Genomic DNA, 21373 nt, shown 5'->3' with positions numbered 1-21373 from the left:
TGAGGAAGTCCGCTTCCCAGTTGTCCACTCCCGGAATGAAAATTGCTGACAGTGCCAACACGTGTTTTTCTGCCCAGAGGATGATTCTTGTTACCTCTGACATTGCAGCTCTGCTCTTCGTTACACTCTGACTGTTGATGTAGGCCCCCGCCGTTACATTGTCCGAATGTACTTGAATGGCACGACCTCACAGAAGATGTGCCGCTTGGAGAAGACCGTTGTGCACGGCCCTTAGTTCCAGAATGTTTATTGGAAGACTGGATTCCAGACTTGACTACCTTCTTTGGAAGGTTTCCCCTTGAGTGACTGCGCCCCAACCCCGCAGACTTGCATCCGTGGTTAGAAGTAACCAGTCCTGAATCCCGAACCTGCGGCCCTCCTGAAGGTGAGACATTTGCAGCCACCAGAGGAGTCAAATCCTTGCTTTCGGCAAAAGACGTATCTTAAGGTGCATATGTAGATGAGACCCCGACCACTTGTCTAGGAGATCCAGTTGGAAGGATCGTGCATGAAATCTTTTGTACTGTAGAGCCTCGTAGGAGGCAACCATCTTTCCCAGAAGGCGAATGCACTGATGAATCGATACCCGGGTTGGCTTCAGGACATCCCGGACCATTGTTTGAATCACCAACACTTTTTCCTCCTGTAGAAACACCCTCTGCACTTCCGTGTCGAGGATCATCCCCAGGAAAGACAATTTCCTTGTCGTCTCCAAATGTGACTTCAGAAGGTTCAGGATCCAACCATGTTCCCTGTGCAGACGAGTCGTGAGAGCAATGGACTGCAACAAGGTCTCCCTGGTCGATGCCTTTATCAGCAGATCGTCCAGATATGGAATTATGTTTACTCCCTGTCTGTGGAGGAGAGCCATCATCTCTGCCATCACCTTGGTGAACACCCTTGGCGCCGTGGAGAGACCGAATGGCAGTGCCTGAAACTGATAGCGACTCTCTAACACTGCAAACCTGAGATAAGCCTGGTGCGGCGGCCAAATCGGAATGTGGAGGTACGCATCCTTGATATCCAGGGATACCAGAAACTCTCCCTCCTCTAGACCTGAGATCACCGCTCTCAGAGACTCCATTTTGAACCTGAACTCCCTCAGATAAGGGTTTAACGATTTCAAGTTCAAAATCGGTCTGACCGAACCATCTGCCGGTGACTCACTCGCTACCAGAATCTTTAGGCTCTGTTAGGGGGTGGTGGCATGCTGCGGGAGTGAGCGGTCACCTGGGGCGACTAATGAAATCTAAATTGCAGTGTAAAAATAAAGCAGCCAGCAGCTCAGTGTCTTGTCAGCGGAGATAGTGGCCATTAACCTCTCAGGGTTGGACACTACTCCCCCCCTAAGTCCCACGAAGCAGGGAGGCTGTTGCCAGCAGCCTCCCTGTGCCTAACTCTAATAAAAACAATAAAACTAGAAAAACTCCTATGGAGGTTCCCTAGCTGTGACCGGCTCCTCCGGGCACATTTTCTAAACTGAGTTTGGTAGGAGGGGCACAGAGGGAGGAGCCAGCCCACACTATTAAAATCTTAAAGAGCCAGTGGCTCCTAGTGGACCCGTTTATACCCCATGGTACTAATGTGGACCCCAGCATCCTCTAGGACGTAAGAGAAATACTGGCTGCATTATTTCTACGCTGCAATTTAGATTTAAGTTTGAACACACCCCACCTAAATCTAACTCTCTCTGCACATGTTATATCTGCCCCACCTGCAGTGCACATGGGGCCTAATTCAGAGTTGATCGTAGCCGTGCAAAATTTTGCATGGCTACGATCATTTACTCTGTCATGCGGGGGGACGCCCTGCATGGGGCTAGTCCGCCCCGCATGTCAGGCCCTAAACCCCCTCCCCCCCAATCAAGTACAAAAGCATCGCACGCTGCCGATGCTTTTGTACTTTACGAGTAGCCAGGGTCGGACTGGCCCACAGGGGAACAGGGGAAACAACCGGTGGGCCCCACTGCCTGTGGGCCCTCCTCCTCCCCTAGGGATCAGGTTCCAGACTCTATCCTAGTGCACTTGAATTATGCATTATACTTATGTTCCATTATACTTCACACAAAAAATGGTTTATTATATATTTACCAAGGGGAACAGAACATGTACTCTGTAATGGTTAGCCAAACCTCTCTGATGGCCCAGTGGAACCTGGCCACACCCTTAAGCATGGGCCCCTACAACAGCATCCCCTCGGGGGGCCCTTCATGCCCCAGTCCAGCACTGCAAGTAGCTCCCTACCTGCACAGCTCCTGCGTGCTGGCAGGGAGCTACTCGTTGCTATCCAGGTCGCAGCGGCTGCGTGTGACACCACGCAGCCACCGCAGCTCCCCCCCCCCCTACGGTCCGGGCACGCCTTCATTGCCCGGACTGTGCCCCTAAAACGGCGGCCAAACGCCGCCGGCATGCCCCCTCCCGCCCAGCGACTGCCTCTGAATGTCAATCAGGCAGAGGCGATTGCAGTGCTGAGATGGCCATCGGCTGTCTGGCATGTGCCGGCGCACTGCGGCACCGGCACATGCGCAGTTCAGACCTGATCGGCTGCTGTGCGAAAATGCACAGCAGCGATCAGGTCTGAATTAGGCCCATGGTTTTGCCCAACTGCTAACAAATTTGCTGTTACGATCAGGTCTGAATTAGGCCCATGGTTTTGCCCAACTGCTAACAAATTTGCTGCTACGATCAGGTCTGAATTACCCCCTAAATCCAGAGATGTAATATTTCATGAGTCAATCTGTGAAGTGCCTGAGAAATGTGTAATGCTTGAACCACCTGTGAATACCAATACTTCTAAATAAGATACTTTAAACCTTGAAAACCAACAGCAAACAAGGTTTTCAGCAACAAAAAAGTATAGTGAGAAATTTGCCAATATTGTATTCTCATAGCTGCAAAGTTTAGAAAAAGCAAAATTAAGTAATGCGTGGTCTGAATGGAAATCTGCTGTAGATAAGAAAATACAGATAAAATCCTTTCTGGTGCAGGTTTCCTCAACTAAAAAGTTTTATGTTATATATTTAAAGAAACAGGTATTTATTATAGTTTAGTCATACATCATAAATTCAATCACATCTGTGTCTTAAATGGTGTCAATCCACTACATTATACATCAATTCTGCATAAACTATGGGACGCTGCCCAATTCTTCAGACCTTTTAGGCCTATAATTTTTCTGAGGTTTGAAATCCCAAATCTTGGGGTAAAAATAGGACACTTTGGAGGTCATTCCAAGTTGTTCGCTCGCTAGCTGTTTTTAGCAGCCGTGCATACGCTATGCCGCCGCCCACTGGGAGTGTATTTTAGCTTAGCAGAACTGCGAACGAATGTATCGCAGAGCGGCTACAAAATAATTTTGTGTGGTTTCAGAGTAGCTTCAGACCTACTCAGCGCTTGCGATCACTTCAGACTGTTCAGTTCCTGTTTTGACGTCACGAACACGCCCTGCGTTCGGCAAGCCACGCCTGCGTTTTTCCTGGCACGCCTGCGTTTTTTCGAACACTCCCTGAAAACGGTCAGTTGACACCCAGAAACGCCCACTTCCTGTCAATCACTCTACGGCCAGCAGTGCGACTGAAAAGCTTCGCTAGACCTTGAGTTAAACTACATCGGCCGTTGTGAAAGTACGTTGCGCGTGCGCATTGCGCCGCATACAGATGCGCAGAAGTGCCGTATTTTTGCATCATCACTGCGCAGCGAACATTTTCAGCTAGTGATAAACTCGGAATGACCCCATTTATTCCTTACAGAGTGTCAGCATTTAGCCTGCTTCCTGTCATGAGTTCTAACAGAGTTTTGTTTGACTCCAGGTACAGGACTTGTTTACATGTTTCTATAAAAGTTTCTGCATGTGCACAAGTCTGTACTGTGTTAATGGACGCCGCAGTGCTGTACGGCTGTACAGGACTCAGACCAAGAGAGACCTTACTGTATTGACTGCTGTTTGTCTTCTATCACGTGTATGCTGTTATATTCAGCAAAACCTACTCCGGTTTTTAATCAACTTTTCAATGATCCTCCTTATTCACGTCCGTTATGCACCTAGCACAGACTTCTGGGGGAACACTCTCCTGCATCCATCCACTTCTTAGAAAAAACGAGTTTTATGGTAAGAACTTACCTTTGTTAAAACTCTTTCTGCGAGGTACACTGGGCTCCACAAGGAATAGACATATGGGGTGTAGAGTAGGATCTTGATCCGAGGCACCAACAGGCTGAAAAGCTTTGACTGTTCCCAGAATGCATAGTGCCGCCTCCTCTATAACCCCGCCTGCCTGCACAGGAGCTCAGTATTTAGTTAACCAGCCCAATGCAGTAGCAGGAAAAGAGACGACAACGGTTAGTAGCCACATACACCACACTCTCACGACAGGAGAAGTGTCAGCGGCTAATGCCATACCAACCCAAAGACGCTAAGTGCGTCAGGGTGGGCGCCTTGTGGAGCCCAGTGTACCTCGCAGAAAGAGTTTTAACAAAGGTAAGTTCTTACCATAAAACTCGTTTTCTGCTGCGGGGTACACTGGGCTCCACAAGGAATAGACATAGGGGATGTCTAAAGCAGTTCCTTATGGGAGGGGACACACTGCAGTGGGCACAAGAAACCGGCGTCCAAAGGAAGCATCCTGGGAAGCGGTAGTATCGAAGGCATAGAACCTTATGAACGTGTTCACAGAGGACCACGTAGCCGCCTTGCACAATTGTTCAAGGGTCGCACCACGGCGGGCCGCCCAAGAAGATCCAACAGGCCGAGTAGAATGGGCCGTAATGTGAGCAGGAGCTGTGCAATCACCATTCTAATCCATCTGGCCAAAGTTTGCTTGTGAGCAGGCCAGCCCCGTTTGTGAAATCCAAACAGCACAAAGAGAGAATCAGATTTCCTAATAGAAGCAGTTCTCTTCACATAGATACAGAGAGCCCGTACCACATCCAAAGACCGCTCTTGGGAGACAGATCAGGAGAAACAAATGCCGGAACCACAATCTCCTAGTTAAGGTGGAACGAAGAAACCACCTTAGGTAAATATCCGGGACGAGTCCTAAGAACCGCCCGGTCACGGTGAACTATCAGATATGGGGAACTACAGGACAAGGCACCCAAATCCGACACTCTTCTAGCTGAAGCAACAGCCAGTAGAAACACCACCTTAAGGGAAAGCCACTTAAGGTCAGCTGAACCAAGAGGTTCAAACGGAGACTCTTGTAACGCCTCCAAAACCACCGACAAGTCCCAAGGAGCCACAGGCGGGACATAGGGAGGTTGGATACGCAACACGCCCTGAGTAAAGGTATGCACATCAGGTAAGGTTGAAATTTTTCTCTGAAACCACACCGACAAGGCAGATATTTGAACCTTGAGGGAGGCCAGACGCAGGCCTAAGTCCAGGCCCTGCTGAAGAAAAGCCAACAACTTGGCTATACTAAACTTGGAAGTGTCATAATCGTTACATGCGCACCAAACAAAGTAAGAATGCCAGACCCTATAGTAAATCCGAGCCGAAGCCAGTTTCCGGGCCCGCAACATAGTTTTAATGACCGCCTCAGAAAACCCTTTAGCCCTTAAGACGGAAGCTTCAAGAGCCACGCTGTCAAAGACAGCCGGGCTAGGTCCTGGTAGACACAGGGGCCCTGAACGAGGAGGTCTGGGCGTTGTGGAAGTAGAATTAGGCGCTCTGACGATAGGCCTTGCAGGTCTGAGAGCCAGTGCCGTCTGGGCCAAGCTGGAGCTATGAGAAGTAGAATTCCTTTATCTTCCTTGAACTTCCGTATTACCCTGGGCAGGAGTGACACCGGAGGGAACACGTACAGCAGCCAAAACCTCAACGGTACCGCCAGCGCATCCACGAATACTGCTTGAGGATCCCTTGTCCTTGCTCCGAAGACCGGAACCTTGTGATTGTGTCGAGACGCCATCAGATCTACGTCTGGAAGGCCCCACTTTTCCACAAGGAGTTGAAACACTTCTGGATGGAGGCCCCACTCGCCGGCATGTACGTCCTGACGTCTGAGAAAGACAGCTTCCCAATTCAGTATTCCCGGAATGAATATTGCTGATATGGCCGGTAGATGGCGTTCTGCCCAATGTAGAATCCGTGAGACTTCCTTCATTGCCAAACGGCTTTGAGTGCCGCCTTGATGATTTATGTAAGCCACTGTGGTGGCGTTGTCCGACTGTACTTGAACAGGACGGTTCTGAATTAAATGCTGGGCCAGGTTCAATGCATTGAAGACCGCCCGCAACTCCAGAATGTTGATTGAGAGGAGGGACTCCTCCTTGGTCCACCGACCCTGAATGGAGTGTTGCTTCAGCACCGCTCCCCAACCTCTGAGACTGGCATCTGTCGTCAACAGGACCCAGTTGGATATCCAGAAGGGACGGCCCCTGCACAATCGTTGGTCCTGGAGCCACCAGTGCAGCGACAGACGGACGTCCGGAGTCAATGAGATCATGTGAGACCTTATCCGGTGAGGCAGGCCATCCCACTTGGCTAGGATTAGCCTCTGGAGGGGGCGAGAATGGAATTGAGCATACTCCACCATGTCGAATGCTGAGACCATGAGGCTTGTCGAATGTATCGACACTTGCGGACGAGAAAGGAAGCAACGAATCCTGTCCTGAAGCTTCAGGACTTTCTCCTGAGACAAGAACAACCTCTGGTTGTGAGTGTCCAATAGCACTCCCAGGTGCACCATGCGCTGAGCAGGGACCAGGGAGGATTTCTTCCAGTTGATGAGCCACCCGTGGGCTTGTAGAAACCGGACCGTCATATCCAGATGACGTAGGAGAAGTTCTGGGGAATTTGCCAGGATTAACAAGTCGTCCAGATACGGCAGTATCCTGACCCCTTGACGGCGGAGTACCACCATCACCACCGCCATGACCTTGGTGAAGACTCGCGGAGCCGTTGTTAAACCAAAAGGTAACGCCCGAAACTGGTAATGGAGATTGCCAATCGCAAACCTCAGGTATTGCTGATGTGACGCTGCTATAGGAATATGCAGGTAAGCATCCTGTATATCCAGGGAGACCATGTAGTCCCCAGGTTCCAAGGCCAGAACTATAGAGCGAAGGGTTTCCATAAGGAACTTGGAAACCTTCACAAACCTGTTCAATGCCTTGAGGTTGAGAATGGGCTGGGAGGACCCATTCGGTTTCGGGACTAGAAACAGCGGAGAATAGAACCCCCGGTCTCTCTGCGCAAGAGGCACCTGTACTACGACTCCTGTATCCCCCAGGGGGAGGCACGCCCCATCATGCGGCAGGCTTATCGTTCTTGGAAGCTGGCTGACGGGCCGCCCAGGCTCTTTTGGGCTTTGGCTTACCAGGTTTGGAAGTGCGGGTCTGCTTGTTGTACGCCTGACCTTTTGCTTTACCAGAAGGACGAAAGGGGCGAAAGGAAGTACCTTTAGCCTTCGACACAGAAGGAGTGGTACTTGGCAGACAGGCAGTTTTGGCAGTAGCCAAGTCAGCCACTATCTTATTTAAGTCCTCCCCAAACAGAATATCTCCCTTGAAAGGGAGTACCTCCAAGGTTTTTCTAGAGTCCAGATCCACAGACCAGGATCTCAGCCACAATATCCGGCGAGCCAGGACTGACGTAGTAGAGGCCTTGGCTGCTGGGATACCGGCATCAGAAGCCGCCTCTTTAATATAGCGAGAAGCTGTGACAATTGTTAGGTGCCGCGGTCCGCGGCGCCGCTCGGTCTGCTTCCGAGCGCACCTCCCTTCCTGCCCGCCCGGCGCCTAGCAACGCCAGGACGCCATGCGCGCTGAGCCGCCGGTCCCTGGCAACGCCAGGACGCCATGCGCGCTGAACCGCCGGGTCCCTGGCAACGCTGGGACGCCGTGCGTGCGTAGCCGCCGGACCCTTAGCAACGGGGACGCCACAGACGAACCGCGTTCCCCGTTGCTTTCTGTCAATCAATACACCTGTTAGCTCTGGTCGTGCAGCAGGGCAGCTGCACAAAATTACTAATTAAGCTTCGCTGCAGCTATTGGAGGGCTCCCTGTTATATTCTCCCTCACTACCTGGCACAGACGCCGGCGATAGCTTCCTGTATGCTGTTCCTGCCTTGTAACGTCTGTTCCTGGTCAGCTGTATCTAGTCGATCCTGTGCTCCTGAGTCCTGGAGTTCTGAAGCCGGTCCTGGGAATCCTTCCTGTTCAAGTGAACCTGTTGCAGTCATCTGGGGGTTCTCGTTTGTTGGGGTTCTCTCCCGGTTTCGTGAGTAGCGGCTTCTGCCGCGTGTTGCGGCCTAGGCCGCTTTGTCCTTTTGGTACTTTTTGTATTGGTGGTTTTTGCGGAGGTTTCCGCTTTTCACCGTCCTCCCCGGAACTCGGCGGTGCCGTGTGGGGGAGTGGACAGTGATATCTTTTGTTGTTCTTTTCCTTTGGCGGCGTGCCGCACATAAATTTAGTTTTAGGGTAGTTAGTAGTCCCTAGCTTCTGTTTGCGTTAGTTAGAGGTCCCCTTGTTATTATCCTGTCTCGGTTCACGCTTTGTCTCACGCTAAGACCTGGGGGCATCGGAGTTGGGCAGACATAATCCGCCCTTCAAACGCGGCTGCCGTGGGCCCAAGGAACCATAGTCACTCAGGCGTGAACTGACCACACGGGTAAAACAACGGAGGTAGGGTGCTAGGGGCTATTCCCGTTCCCTTCCTATTTCAGCGTCACGTCCTGGTGCTCTGGACTCACTTCGCAACATCTTTGTAGTTCTGAGCATCAGGAACGTAACATTATCAAATACAAAGTTATTTGTATTTGGTGGGCTTTGAAATTCGGCCTCATGAATCCGGCAGTATTAGGACCGAATCCCATCCAGCTTTTGGCCAACCAGATTCAGGAACTAACTCAGATGGTTCAGGATCTTACTCTTCGGGTGAGATCGCAGGAAGATCTTTTGCGAGCCTCCCCGAGTATGATTCCAGAACCAAAGATGCATCTACCTGACCGTTTTTCGGGTAACCGAAAGGATTTTTTTTAATTTCAAGGAAGCTTGTAAGCTTTATTTTCGTTTAAGGCCCCGATCCTCTGGTATTGAGTCTCAACGGGTCGGGATTGTGATGTCATTACTACAAGGCGATCCACAAACCTGGGCTTTTGGGCTAAAAGCCGATGATGTTGCCTTGCTATCTGTAGATGCCTTTTTTTAAGTCCTTAGGCCTTTTGTATGATGACCCTGATAGAGAAGCGTCGGCTGAGAGCCACCTGCGTGCACTTAAGCAAGGGAAAAATCCAGCAGAGGCGTATTGAACCGAGTTTCGCCGTTGGTCGAACGACTGTGGCTGGAATGACCCGGCCCTGCGCAGTCAGTTTCGCCTCGGTTTGTCTGAAGTGATTAAAGACAGTCTCCTTCAGTACCCCGCTCCAGAGACTCTAGACAAACTCATGGAGCTTGCTATTAAAATTGATCGTCTTCTCCGGGAGCGGAGGGCTGAAAGAGGAGCTAGTTTCAGGCCTAGTCCATGTGTGTATACTTTCCCTGAGGACGTCGAGGAGCCCATGCAAATGGGTCTCTCCCGGCTGTCCCCAGAGGAAAGAACCAGAATGCTAAATTCTGGTCTTTGCTTGTATTGTGGTGGCAAGGGACATATCGCACGTAATTGCCCGAATAAGCAGGGAAACGCTCTGACCAAGTGAATAGTGAGGGGGTTCACTTGGGTCTGCAGTTAATCTCCTCTAATGATTCCTTATTAGTTCCTGTAAAAATTTCCTTTGGTAGCCTCAGTTCGTTGGTGTCGGCCTTCGTCGACAGTGGAGCTGCGGGAAATTTCATGGATCTTGGTTGGGCTCAGGCTTTGGGCGTTCCACAGATACCTATGGATAAACGTATCACCATGCACGGCTTGGATGGTGGTCCGCTTTCTAACGGGGTAATCACTCACCGCACACCTCCAGTACAACTGACAGTGGGGGCCCTACATTCAGAGAAAATCGAATTTTACCTTACCCATTGTCCGGCTGTCCCCGTAGTTCTGGGTCACCCCTGGCTTGCTTTTCATAATCCCACCATAGATTGGCAGTCTGGGGAGATTTCCCGATGGGGTCCCTTTTGTGTTAAGGAATGTATTTCCCGTCCAGTCCGGGTTGCGGCAGTCACCACAGAACTTATTCCTTTGGAATATCAGGACTTTGCCGACGTTTTCTCCAAGGGTAATGCGGATATTCTGCCTCCTCATCGGTCCTATGACTGCGCTATTGACTTAGTTCCCAGTGCCTCTTTACCTAAGGGGAGACTATATGCCCTGTCTGGGCCGGAAACTACGGCAATGAATGATTATGTACAGGAGAGCCTAAAAAAAGGCTTCATTAGGCCCTCGAAATCTCCATTGAGTGCAGGGTTCTTTTTTGTTGAGAAAAAAGATGGGTCGCTCAGACCATGTATTGATTTTCGGGCTTTGTATAAAATCTCTGTTAAAAACACCTACCCCTTGCCACTGATTTCAGTACTATTTGATCAGCTCCGGACTGCCGTTATCTTTTCCAAGATCGATCTTAGAGGGGCTTACAATCTCATCCGAATTAAACCTGGGGATGAGTGGAAGACGGCTTTCAGCACACAGTCGGGACATTACGAATACCTGGTGATGCCGTTTGGGCTGTCAAATGCTCCTGCTGTATTTCAAGATCTCATTAACGACGTCCTTCGCGACTTTTTAGGAAAGTTCATGGTCGTTTATTTAGACGACATTTTGATTTACTCCGAGTCGTTAGAACAACATATTACCCATGTGCGACTGGTCCTTCAGAAGTTACGGGAAAATCATTTATACGCCAAACTGGATAAATGTGATTTCCACATCACAGAAGTGTCCTTCCTGGGGTATATTATTTCTCCTAAGGGGTTTTTCATGGAACCAAAAAAACTCCAGGCCATCCTAAATTGGGCACAACCCACGAATTTAAAAGCAATTCAGCGCTTTTTAGGGTTTGCAAATTACTATAGGCGTTTTATTCATACCTTCTCTGATTTGGTTGCTCCTATAGTAGCATTGACTAAAAAAGGAGCGGACCCTTCCAATTGGTCGCCTGAAGCCAAGTCTGCCTTTCTGGCCTTAAAGCAGGCCCTTGTCTCAGCTCCAGTGCTCAGACACCCTAAAACGGAGCTCCCCTTTATTGTCGAGGTAGATGCCTCAGAGGTTGGAGTGGGGGCTATCTTTTCTCAGGAAGACCCGGAGTCTCAGGAATTACACCCATGTGCCTTCATGTCCAGGAAATTCTCCTCCGCAGAATCCAACTATGATGTTGGTAATCGAGAATTGTTGGCAGTTAAATGGGCTTTCGAGGAGTGGAGGCATTGGCTGGAAGGAGCTAGGCATACCATTACGGTGTTTACTGACCACAAGAACCTGCAGTATATTGAGTCAGCTAAACGGCTTAATGCTCGACAGGCACGTTGGGCGTTGTTTTTTTCTCGTTTCAGGTTTATTATCACCTTCAGGCCCGGTTCCAAGAATACAAAAGCCGATGCCCTGTCACGTTGTTTTCTTCCGGTTCACAACAACCACCCGGCTACTACACCCATAGTTCCATCGTCTGTCATCCGGGCTGGCCTCACACAGGATTTATTTACACAGCTAGTCCAGCTTCAGCAGCAGGCTCCCAAAGTCACTCCTGCAGATCGTCTCTTCATCCCTGAATTTCTGAGAGGCACTGTTCTAGCTGAGTTTCATGATAATAAGGTTTCTGGTCATCCGGGTATCATTAAGACCTTGGAGTTAATCTCTCGCTCAGTGTGGTGGCCTAATCTTTCTAAAGATGTAAGGGAATTTGTCCGTTCCTGTCAGGTTTGTGCTCAGTACAAGGTATCTCGATCGTTGCCGGTCGGGCAACTCATACCTTTAGCCATTCCTCTCAGGCCATGGTCACATATATCCATGGATTTCGTGGTGGACCTTCCTCTTTCAGCTAAATTTCGAGTCATTTGGGTGGTAGTAGACCGTTTTAGTAAGATGGCCCACTTCATTGCTCTCTCCCGATTACCCTCTGCTCAAGGGTTGGCAGTTTTATTTCTCCGCCATGTGTTCAGGCTCCATGGTTTACCCAGGGATATTGTCTCTGATCGGGGACCGCAATTCATCGCCCGTTTCTGGAAACGTTTTTGTGCCTCATTAAATATGAAACTCTCTTTAACATCTGGGTACCATCCACAGTCTAACGGACAAACTGAACGTGTTAATCAGTCGTTAAAACAGTATTTACGGCTATATTCGGCCAAACTTCAGAATGATTGGTCTGAAATTCTTCCTTTGGCCGAGTTTGCCTATAATAACTTTTGTCATTCTACCACCAAGGCGTCCCCATTCTTTTTTCGGTCTTGGGCTTTCATCCTAGAGCCAATTCTTTTTACCCTCATTTTCCAGTCTCCTCGTTGACCTTAACTTCCCGTCTCAGAATGATTTGGAAAAAGGTGCACCTTACCCTTAAGAAGGCTGCCTTCCGAGAAAAAAAAATTTCTGATAGGTTCCGACGCCCATGCACTTTTAAGGTGGGAGATAAGGTGTGGTTGTCAACCCGCAACATCAAGCTCCGACAACTCTCGGCTAGATTGGGACCCAAATTTATTGGACTGTTCCTTATCATTAAGAAGGTCAACCCAGTTGCTTTTCGGCTACGCTTGCCTAAATCACTCAAAATTGGCAATACTTTTCACTGTTCCCTCCTGAAGCAGTATTTTTCTTCCAGGAGATTCCCTCGGAAGACTTCCCAGGGTAGACCTCCGGTGGATGTTCAGGGGCAACAAGAGTTCTTGGTGGAGAAGGTTTTAGATTCCAAAGTTTCTCGGGGCCGGCTTTATTTTTTGGTTCACTGGAAAGTCTATGGCCCGGAAGAAAGGTCTTGGGTCCTGGATAAGGATCTACATGCCCCTAAACTTAAGAGATTATTCTTTCAGGAATTTCCTCAGAATCCCGGCTTTAGGGGTTCTTTAACCCCTCCTCAAGGGGGGGGGTACTGTTAGGTGCCGAGGTCCACGGCGCCGCTCGGTCTGCTTCCGAGCGACGCTCACGGCCGCCGCACCTCCCTTCCTGCCCGCCCGGCGCCTAGCAACGGCAGGACGCCGTGCGCGCTGAGCCGCCGGGTCCCTGGCAACGCCAGGACGCCGTGCGCGCTGAGCCGCCAGGTCTCTGGCAACGCTGGGACGCCGTGCGCGCGTAGCCGCCGGACCCTTAGCAACGGGGACGCCACAGACGAACCGCGTTCCCCGTTGCTTCCTGTCAATCAATACACCTGTTAGCTCTGGTCGTGCAGCAGGGCAGCTGCACGACATTACTAATTAAGCTTCGCTGCAGCTATTGGAGGGCTCCCTGTTATATTCTCCCTCACTACCTGGCACAGACGCCGGTGATAGCTTCCTGTATGCTGTTCCTGCCTTGTAACGTCTGTTCCTGGTCAGCTGTATCTGGTCGATCCTGTGCTCCTGAGTCCTGGAGTTCTGAAGCCGGTCCTGGGAATCCTTCCTGTTCAAGTGAACCTGTTGCAGTCATCTGGGGGTTCTCGTTTGTTGGGGTTCTCTCCCGGTTTCGTGAGTAGCGGCTTCTGCCGCGTGTTGCGGCCTAGGCCGCTTTGTCCTTTTGGTACTTTTTGTATTGGTGGTTTTTGCGGAGGTTTCCGCTTTTCACTGTCCTCCCCAGAACTCGGCGGTGCCGTGTGGGGGAGTGGACAGTGATATCTTTTGTTGTTCTTTTCCTTTGGCGGCGTGCCGCACATAAATTTAGTTTTAGGGTAGTTAGTAGCCCCTAGCTTCTGTTTGCGTTAGTTAGAGGTCCCCTTGTTATTATCCTGTCTCGGTTCACGCTTTGTCTCACGCTAAGACCTGGGGGCATCGTAGTTGGGCAGACATAATCCGCCCTTCAAATGCGGCTGCGGTGGGCCCAAGAAACCATAGTCACTCAGGCGTGAACTGACCACACGGGTAAAACAACGGAGGTAGGGTGCTAGGGGCTATTCCCGTTCCCTTCCTATTTCAGCGTCACGTCCTGGTTCTCTGGACTAACTTCGCAACATCTTTGTAGTTCTGAGCATCAGGAACGTAAAAACAATATATGACAAGCATTGTCTAGCATGGTCAGAAGAGATTTCAGCTTCTAACTCCAAGGCCCATGCTTCAATAGCCTCTGCAGCCCATGTTGCTGCAATAGTGGGCCTTTGTGCAGCACCCGTGAGGGTGTAAATCGCTTTCAGACAACCCTCCACACGTTTATCCGTAGGCTCTTTTAGAGACGTTACAGTAGTGACAGGTAGAGCTGAGGAAACCACCATCCTAGCCACATGTGAGTCCACTGGAGGAGGCGTTTCCCAATTTTTAGACAGCTCTGGCGCGAGGGGATAGCGAGCCAGCATCTCCTTTTGAGGGACAAACTTCTTACCCGGGTATTCCCAGGGTTCCTGACGTATATCCACTAGGTGGTCAGAGTGAGGTAAAACTTGTTTAACCACCTTCTGACGCTTGAACCTATCTGGTTTCTTAGGAGGGACGGATGGCTCGGGATCATCCGTAATCTGTAATATCAACTTAATAGCCTCCAAAAGATCAGGAACATCCACATGTGAACTACCCTTCCCTTCAGCAGTATCTGTGTCAGAATCTGTGGGTTCAGTGTAAGTGCCGTCTTCATCAGACGAGGTGTCAGTGACAGCAGTGGATTGCGAAGAGATAAGAGCTCGCTTAGAGGACCCCTTGGGCTTGGGCGAGCGAGGGTCAGACTGGTTCAACTTCTTCAATTGAGCAGATAAGTCGTCCGCCCACGGCGGGTTAGCTGCAGGGACCACATACGGTTGTACCGGCATAGAGGGTCCCATAGGGGGTGTTAGTTTATTAACTAGCGTATGTAGAAGCGTGGAAAAAGCGGCCCACGGTGGGTCATTAAGTACCTCCGTTGCCACAGACCCACTGGGGGGCAAGGAGCATTCAGAACCAGAGCCCACAGCTGCTATATTCTCCTCATAGGGATCTGTGGCTTCAGCAACACTGGCAGTGTGTTCAGCCCCAGAACCGTTACCCTCAGAAGCAGACATGATGTAACTTGCAGTATCAGGTAACACAGTACAATTGGCAGCAGCACAATACCTCTTACCCAAACCCCTGCGCAGTGTAGTCAGCACTAGCAGAGATAAAGGAGAGATATGGTGACTAAAATCACAGAGAAAAATACGTATAAAAGTATATCTTTGTGAAAATCCTATATAAATATAAAACCTGACGCACCAAGCCCCCTCAGGTTATAGAATATAGGGATAGAAAGTTGAGTGACACGAAATGGACACCACTCAGCTAGCTTATGCACACACAGATAGTCACAGTTTGTACAATGCAGAGGTTATTACTAACAATAATACTGCACTGGACTAGCTTATATATATATATATATATATATAGCTATGTAGTCAATAGATATAACACTGCACAGTAAGAACTGGATGTATATCACAGGGTAATTGTACTAGAAAACCCTGACTAAATGCACTCTTTCTTAACTAACACTGTCTAAAAGGCAGGTAGAATACTTAAGTGTCTTGTAAAGTCACAGCGCTGACAACCAGGCGGCTTTACACAGGAGGATTTGCCCAAGCAGTCCCAGGAACAGTGAAGCTGAGAGAAATGGCGCCCAGACACTGACAGGGAGTGAGGAAAAGACAGAGATGCAGTTCCAGGGCGGGAACATTTGCGGGAAATGGCGCCCTGGGGATGGGTGAGGGGCTTCAGGTCTAAGCCTTATCCCCCTGCTGGCAAAACCACCGGGTACTGTGGGCTACTATTAAAATGGTTTAGAGAGAAAACCTGACCTGCGCCCATGCCCTGGTGATCTAGTGGGATCGCCTGTACTTCCACAGTGTCCACCGCCAGCGCGCGCGGCCCGCCTCCCACTGACCGCGCTGGATCGCGATAAAGTACGGGTCCCGCAAGCGGGACCCACTCACCACCTCCCGAAGCATGGCCACGCGATCCCGGAGTGCCCCCGTCGTGTGTGCCTGACCATGAAGAAAACCGGAGCCTCCTGCTGTAGTTACCCGGCAACCAGGGCTCGGGAGTGTACAGCACCGCTGGGGAGAGCTGGAGCTGCAGCAGTGAATGTCTCTGACATTTACACACCGCTGCTGCCCTTGTAGTCTTCACTTTTTCTTCAAAAAAGCTCTTCTTAGGGCTGCCTGGAGCAGCCCCTCTGTTATATGCCTGCTATCTGCGGCACCAACTACAAAACTGAGCTCCTGTGCAGGGAGGCGGGGTTATAGAGGAGGCGGCACTATGCATTCTGGGAATAGTCAAAGCTTTTCAGCCTGTTGGTGCCTCGGATCAAGATCCTACTCTACACCCCTATGTCTATTCCTTGTGGAGCCCAGTGTACCCCGCAGCAGAAATGGACGTGGTGGTGGTGGTGGTGGTAGTGGGGGGGGACACACAACATAATTATTAGATTTGTGGGGGATAATAGCATGACGCCTTGATTTGTAGCATCTAGCCTTAGGGATGGGACTAAACGATGCACCGCTGTCACCTTCATCTCCCCTCTAAGACGTCTCTTGGAGGGGATTTCAAATATTGTCTCAAACATATTTAACAAGATTTAAATTAATAACAATAATAATAATAATAATAATAATAATAATAATTATTATTATTATTATTATTATCATATTTTCAGAAATAAAAATATAGATTTTCCTATATACATATAACAAACTTCTGTATAACTGCCCACTCTTCTATTGATTGAATAGAAAGGGTAAATTTTAGTAACTTATTAGAATAATTCCTACATTTCAATTCACCTTTCTGGAGGTTTCTGCAGGGGAGGCAATAGTGGGAGGTGCGGGGCACGATGTACAAAGAATCGTGTGGTTGCCTCTCCGATCACTACCATGGAATGATGACTTGTTATACACCAGGTACAGTGGCGTCATGAGGGGGGTGCGGGGGGTGCGGCCCGCACCCAGGTGTCACCCTTCAATGGGGTGACACCAAAAAGAGTTGTACACCCACACTCTATTCACCGCCGCGGTGCCGCCTGATCTGTACTGCCGCAATCTATAGATGCCGGGTGCAGGACGTCACTCTCGTGACGTCACCACGCACGCCGGCACCGCAGGGCAGATCATTCTGTGAGGGAGAATGGGAGTCGAGTGCATGGTGCCCACGTGGGGTGCGCCCGGCTCCCGTCTTGCAGCTAGCGGGGTACCCGGCTCTCCTCCCTGCCTGCCACCGCCGGAGCACCGCCGGGCGCGCACAGGAGATGCGCCTGGATCTCATCCCTGCCGCTGAAGGAGCACCGCCGGGCGCGCACAGGAGATGCGCCTGGATCTCGTCCCTGCCACTGAAGGAGCACCGTCGGGCGCTTGGTTCCTGTACCTATCGCTGCTGGAGCTGGTAGGCTTTAAAATTAAATGACAATCTCCAGTATGTTCCTCTCCAACCCAGCGTCCTAATCCCCAGTCTGTCCCTCTCCCACTCTGCATCCTCTCCCACCCAGCATCCCAATCCCCAGTATGTCCTCCTTCCACCCTGCTTCCTCTCCCACCCAGTGTCCCAATCCCCAGTATGTCCCCCTCCCACTCTGTGTCCTCTCCTACCCAGCGTCCTAATTCCCGGTATGTCCCCCTCCCACTCTGCATCCTCTCCAATCCCAGCGTTCCAATCCCCAGTATGTCCCCCTCCCACTCTGCATCCTCTCCCACCCAGTGTCTCAATCCCCAGTATGTCCCCCTCCCACTCTGCGTCCTCTCCTACCCAGCGTCCCAATTCCCGGTATGTCCCCCTCCCACTCTGCATCCTCTCCAATCCCAGCGTTCCAATCCCCAGTATGTCCCCCTCCCACTCTGCATCCTCTCCCACCCAGTGTCTCAGTCCCCAGTATGTCCCCCTCCCACTCTGCGTCCTCTCCTACCCAGCGTCCCAATTCCCGGTATGTCCCACTCTGCATCCTCTCCAATCACAGCGTCCCAATCCCCAGTATGTCCCCCTCCCACTCTGCATCCTATCCCACCCAGCTTCCCAATCCCCAGTATGTCCCCCTCCCCACTCTGCGTCCTCTTCCACCCAGCGTCTCAATCCCCAGTATGTCCCCCTCCGACTCTGCATCCTCTCCCACCCAGCGTCCCAATCCCCAGTATGTCCCCCTCCCACTCTGCGTCCTCTCCCACCCAGCGTCCCAATTCCCGGTATGTCCCACTCTGCGTCCTCTCCCACCCAGCGTCTCAATCCCCAGTATGTCCTCCTCCCACTCTGCGTCCTCTCCCACCCAGTGTCCCAATCCCTAGTATGTCCCCCTCTCACTCTGCGTCCTCGCCCACCCTGCGTCCCAATCCCCAGTATGTCCCCCTCCCACTCTGCGTCCTCTCCCACCCAGTGTCCCAATCCTCAGTATGTCCCCCTCCCACCCTGCGTCCTCTCCCACCCAGCGTCCCAATCCCTAGTATGTCCCCCTCCCACCCTGCGTCCTCTCCCACCCAGCGTCCCAATCCCCAGTATGTCCACCTCCCACTCTGCGTCCTCTCCAACCCAGCGTACCAATCCCCAGTATGTCCTCCTCCAACTCTGCGTCCTCTCCCACCCAGCGTCCCAATCCCCAGCATGTCCTCCTCCCACCCAGTGTCCCAATCTTCAGTATGTCCTCCTCCCACTCTGCGTCCTCTCCCACCCAGCCTCCCAATCCCCAGCATGTCCCCCTCCCACCCAGCATCCCAATCTTCAGTATGTCCCCCTCCCACTCTGCGTCCTCTCCCACCCAGCATCCCAATCTCCAGTATGCCCTTCTCCCACTCTCCGTCCTCTCCCACCCAGTGTCCCAGTCCCCAGTATGTCCTCCTCCCACTCTGCGTCCTCTCCCACCCAGTGTCCCAATCCCCAGTATGTCCACCTCCCACTCTGCGTCCTCTCCAACCCAGCGTACCAATCCCCAGTATGTCCTCCTCCAACTCTGCGTCCTCTCCCACCCAGCGTCCCAATCCCCAGCATGTCCCCCTCCCACCCAGTGTCCCAATCTTCAGTATGTCCTCCTCCCACTCTGCGTCCTCTCCCACCCAGCCTCCCAATCCCCAGCATGTCCCCCTCCCACCCAGCATCCCAATCTTCAGTATGTCCCCCTCCCACTCTGCGTCCTCTCCCACCCAGCATCCCAATCTCCAGTATGCCCTTCTCCCACTCTCCGTCCTCTCCCACCCAGTGTCCCAGTCCCCAGTATGTCCTCCTCCCACTCTGCGTCCTCTCCCACCCAGCGTCCCAATCCCCGGTATGTCCCCCTCCCTCTCTGCATCCTCTCCCACCCAGCATCTCCCCCTTCCTCTGTCCCTCTATCCTCTATCCATTATGTCTTTCTCCCACCCTGCATCCCCCTCTCACCTAAAGCCCCCAACCTCCTCAGTCCCTTCCTCCATCATGTGTCCTCCCTCTCACCCAGTGCCTCTTAAGGACACCCACCTACTGATTGGCCACACTCCTTTTTCGGTATCTGCCACAGTACACTCTCGAGTGGACACTACCCCTTTCAATTTTCCATACCCCCACTTCAAAATTCCCTCTTCGATTACCGTATGTGTGTATATGTATGTGTGTGTGTGTGTGTATATATGTATATATATATATATATATATATATATATGTATATATATATATATATATATATGTATGTATATGTATGTATGTATATGTGTATATATATATATTTTATACACACACACTGATAAGAAACCGTGTGGTGTGCTACGGGAGAAGGTCCATGGGGGGTGACACCATGAGTTACCACACCGGGTGACACCAACCCTAGTGACGCCTCTGACCAGGTACATCAGCTACGGATCTATATGTATGTTATTTTTATGTGCTCTTTTTTTACATGGTAATTTACGCCCATTATGCAAAGAAATCTATGTCAAAGTTCTTGTGAAACAATGGTACAATAACTGCTATTAACATACTAAATCTGTCACAAGTATCCAGAATACCTCTCTGTGCAATACACAATGTACACGGACATACTCATACACATAATCACAATAGTGACAAGAGAAGGAATCATGAAGTACCAATGTTTCCATAGTGTGGTTCAATCTGAATGATGTTTGGAGTGATGATGTTTTCCCATTCATACTGAATTGAAGACTTGCTGTTGTTCCACATCTACAATACATGACATTGCAGAGAATTGTAAAAATCAAGTAAAGCCAGATCTTATAGGCCCTACACACTGGGCGTTAATATTCAAAGATATGAACGATCTAGTTCATTAATGAACGAGATACCGTTCATATCTTTGAGTGTGGAGGCACCAGAGATAAACGATGCGCTGCCCCGCGCTCGTTCATCGCTGGTGCCCCGTCGCCTGTGCATGCAGGCCAATATGGACGATCTCGTCCATATTTGCCTGCACTTCTATGGAGCCGGGTGATGGGGGGAGTGAAGAAACTTCACCCCCCCCAATCACTGCCCCCCCCCGCCGGGTCGCCCGTCGGCCGTATCCGCCGTCGGGCAGCTCTTCGGCGGATCGCTCAATATTTAAGGCCCCAAAACCAATTCTATATTAAAATCAATGTTTCCCTGTCATCCTATTTCGGGACTCTGCCACCACTGGGTATATACTGTACAGATGTGTTCCCATACACCTAGCATCTATATGCCATATGGTGCAAGACACCCGGCACAACTGAGTCTTTTCGAGAAGTGCAGCAAATCTTTGTTGTGGTTTTACATCATATTCGTATTGCAGATGAGTGAAATGGAGACGCTGGACTGCAACAGGAATTAGTTTTAACAAGTACAAAGTCCCAGATGAACCTCAATGGAAATTGGTGCGAGAAACAGCCACGGCCGCTGCATCATAGCACTTCGTACACAGATTCATACCTATTCTCACCCTCACAAAGTAGTTTTGTCACTTTCAGTTGTTTTATTTATGCAAATAAGATATGCATTTTCAGCAACAAATTGTCGTGCAGGACCTTGCGCGCTGAGAAGGTCTTTTTGGCGAGACTGAAACCAGAGTGTATTAGGACCTATATGTAGGTATGTAGGTCAGTCCAGGAGAGCTTAGGACTTAACTGCCTCGACCAATGGACAATCAGTTTTAACTAAGTGTCCTATGACAGCATCCTTTATTCTCTTATTTTCATATCTTTACTAAAGCAGCGTTTATTGTTCTTCAGATGGGAAGTTTTATTTTAGGGACAGGGTAGAGGTGGAACTGAAGTCTGCACTTCTCTCCCCCTTCCCATGTGTCAATGGGGAGGGCACAGGGGAGAACTCTCTTTCACTGGTGCAACAGATGTTTCCCAAAAGAGATGGGGTACTAAGGCTCAACATCGATGTTACCATCAACATACAGCATACAGATGTGTCCTCATACATCTTGCCTGGTCATTGCATTGTGTCATTTTCTTAACATGCAA

The 21373-nt window shown here is 50.5% G+C and overlaps 1 protein-coding gene across 5 annotated transcripts in view; it reads right to left on the bottom strand.

The window, feature by feature from the left end:
- DLEC1 (DLEC1 cilia and flagella associated protein) overlaps positions 1–21373 on the bottom strand; it is a 247281-nt gene that overhangs the window by 119219 nt on the left and 106689 nt on the right. For all 5 annotated transcript variants that reach the window (XM_063921795.1, XM_063921794.1, XM_063921796.1 and 2 more), the window contains exon 18: positions 20015–20108. In XM_063921795.1, the coding sequence (XP_063777865.1) occupies positions 20015–20108 (94 nt within the window). The remainder of the gene's footprint in view (positions 1–20014; positions 20109–21373) is intronic.

Source organism: Pseudophryne corroboree, chromosome 5, assembly GCF_028390025.1.
Source record: "Pseudophryne corroboree isolate aPseCor3 chromosome 5, aPseCor3.hap2, whole genome shotgun sequence".
Classification (NCBI taxonomy): Eukaryota; Metazoa; Chordata; class Amphibia; order Anura; family Myobatrachidae; genus Pseudophryne; species Pseudophryne corroboree.
Note: the sequence above shows the minus strand (reverse complement) of the source record. Positions and strands in the feature narration are given on the sequence as shown.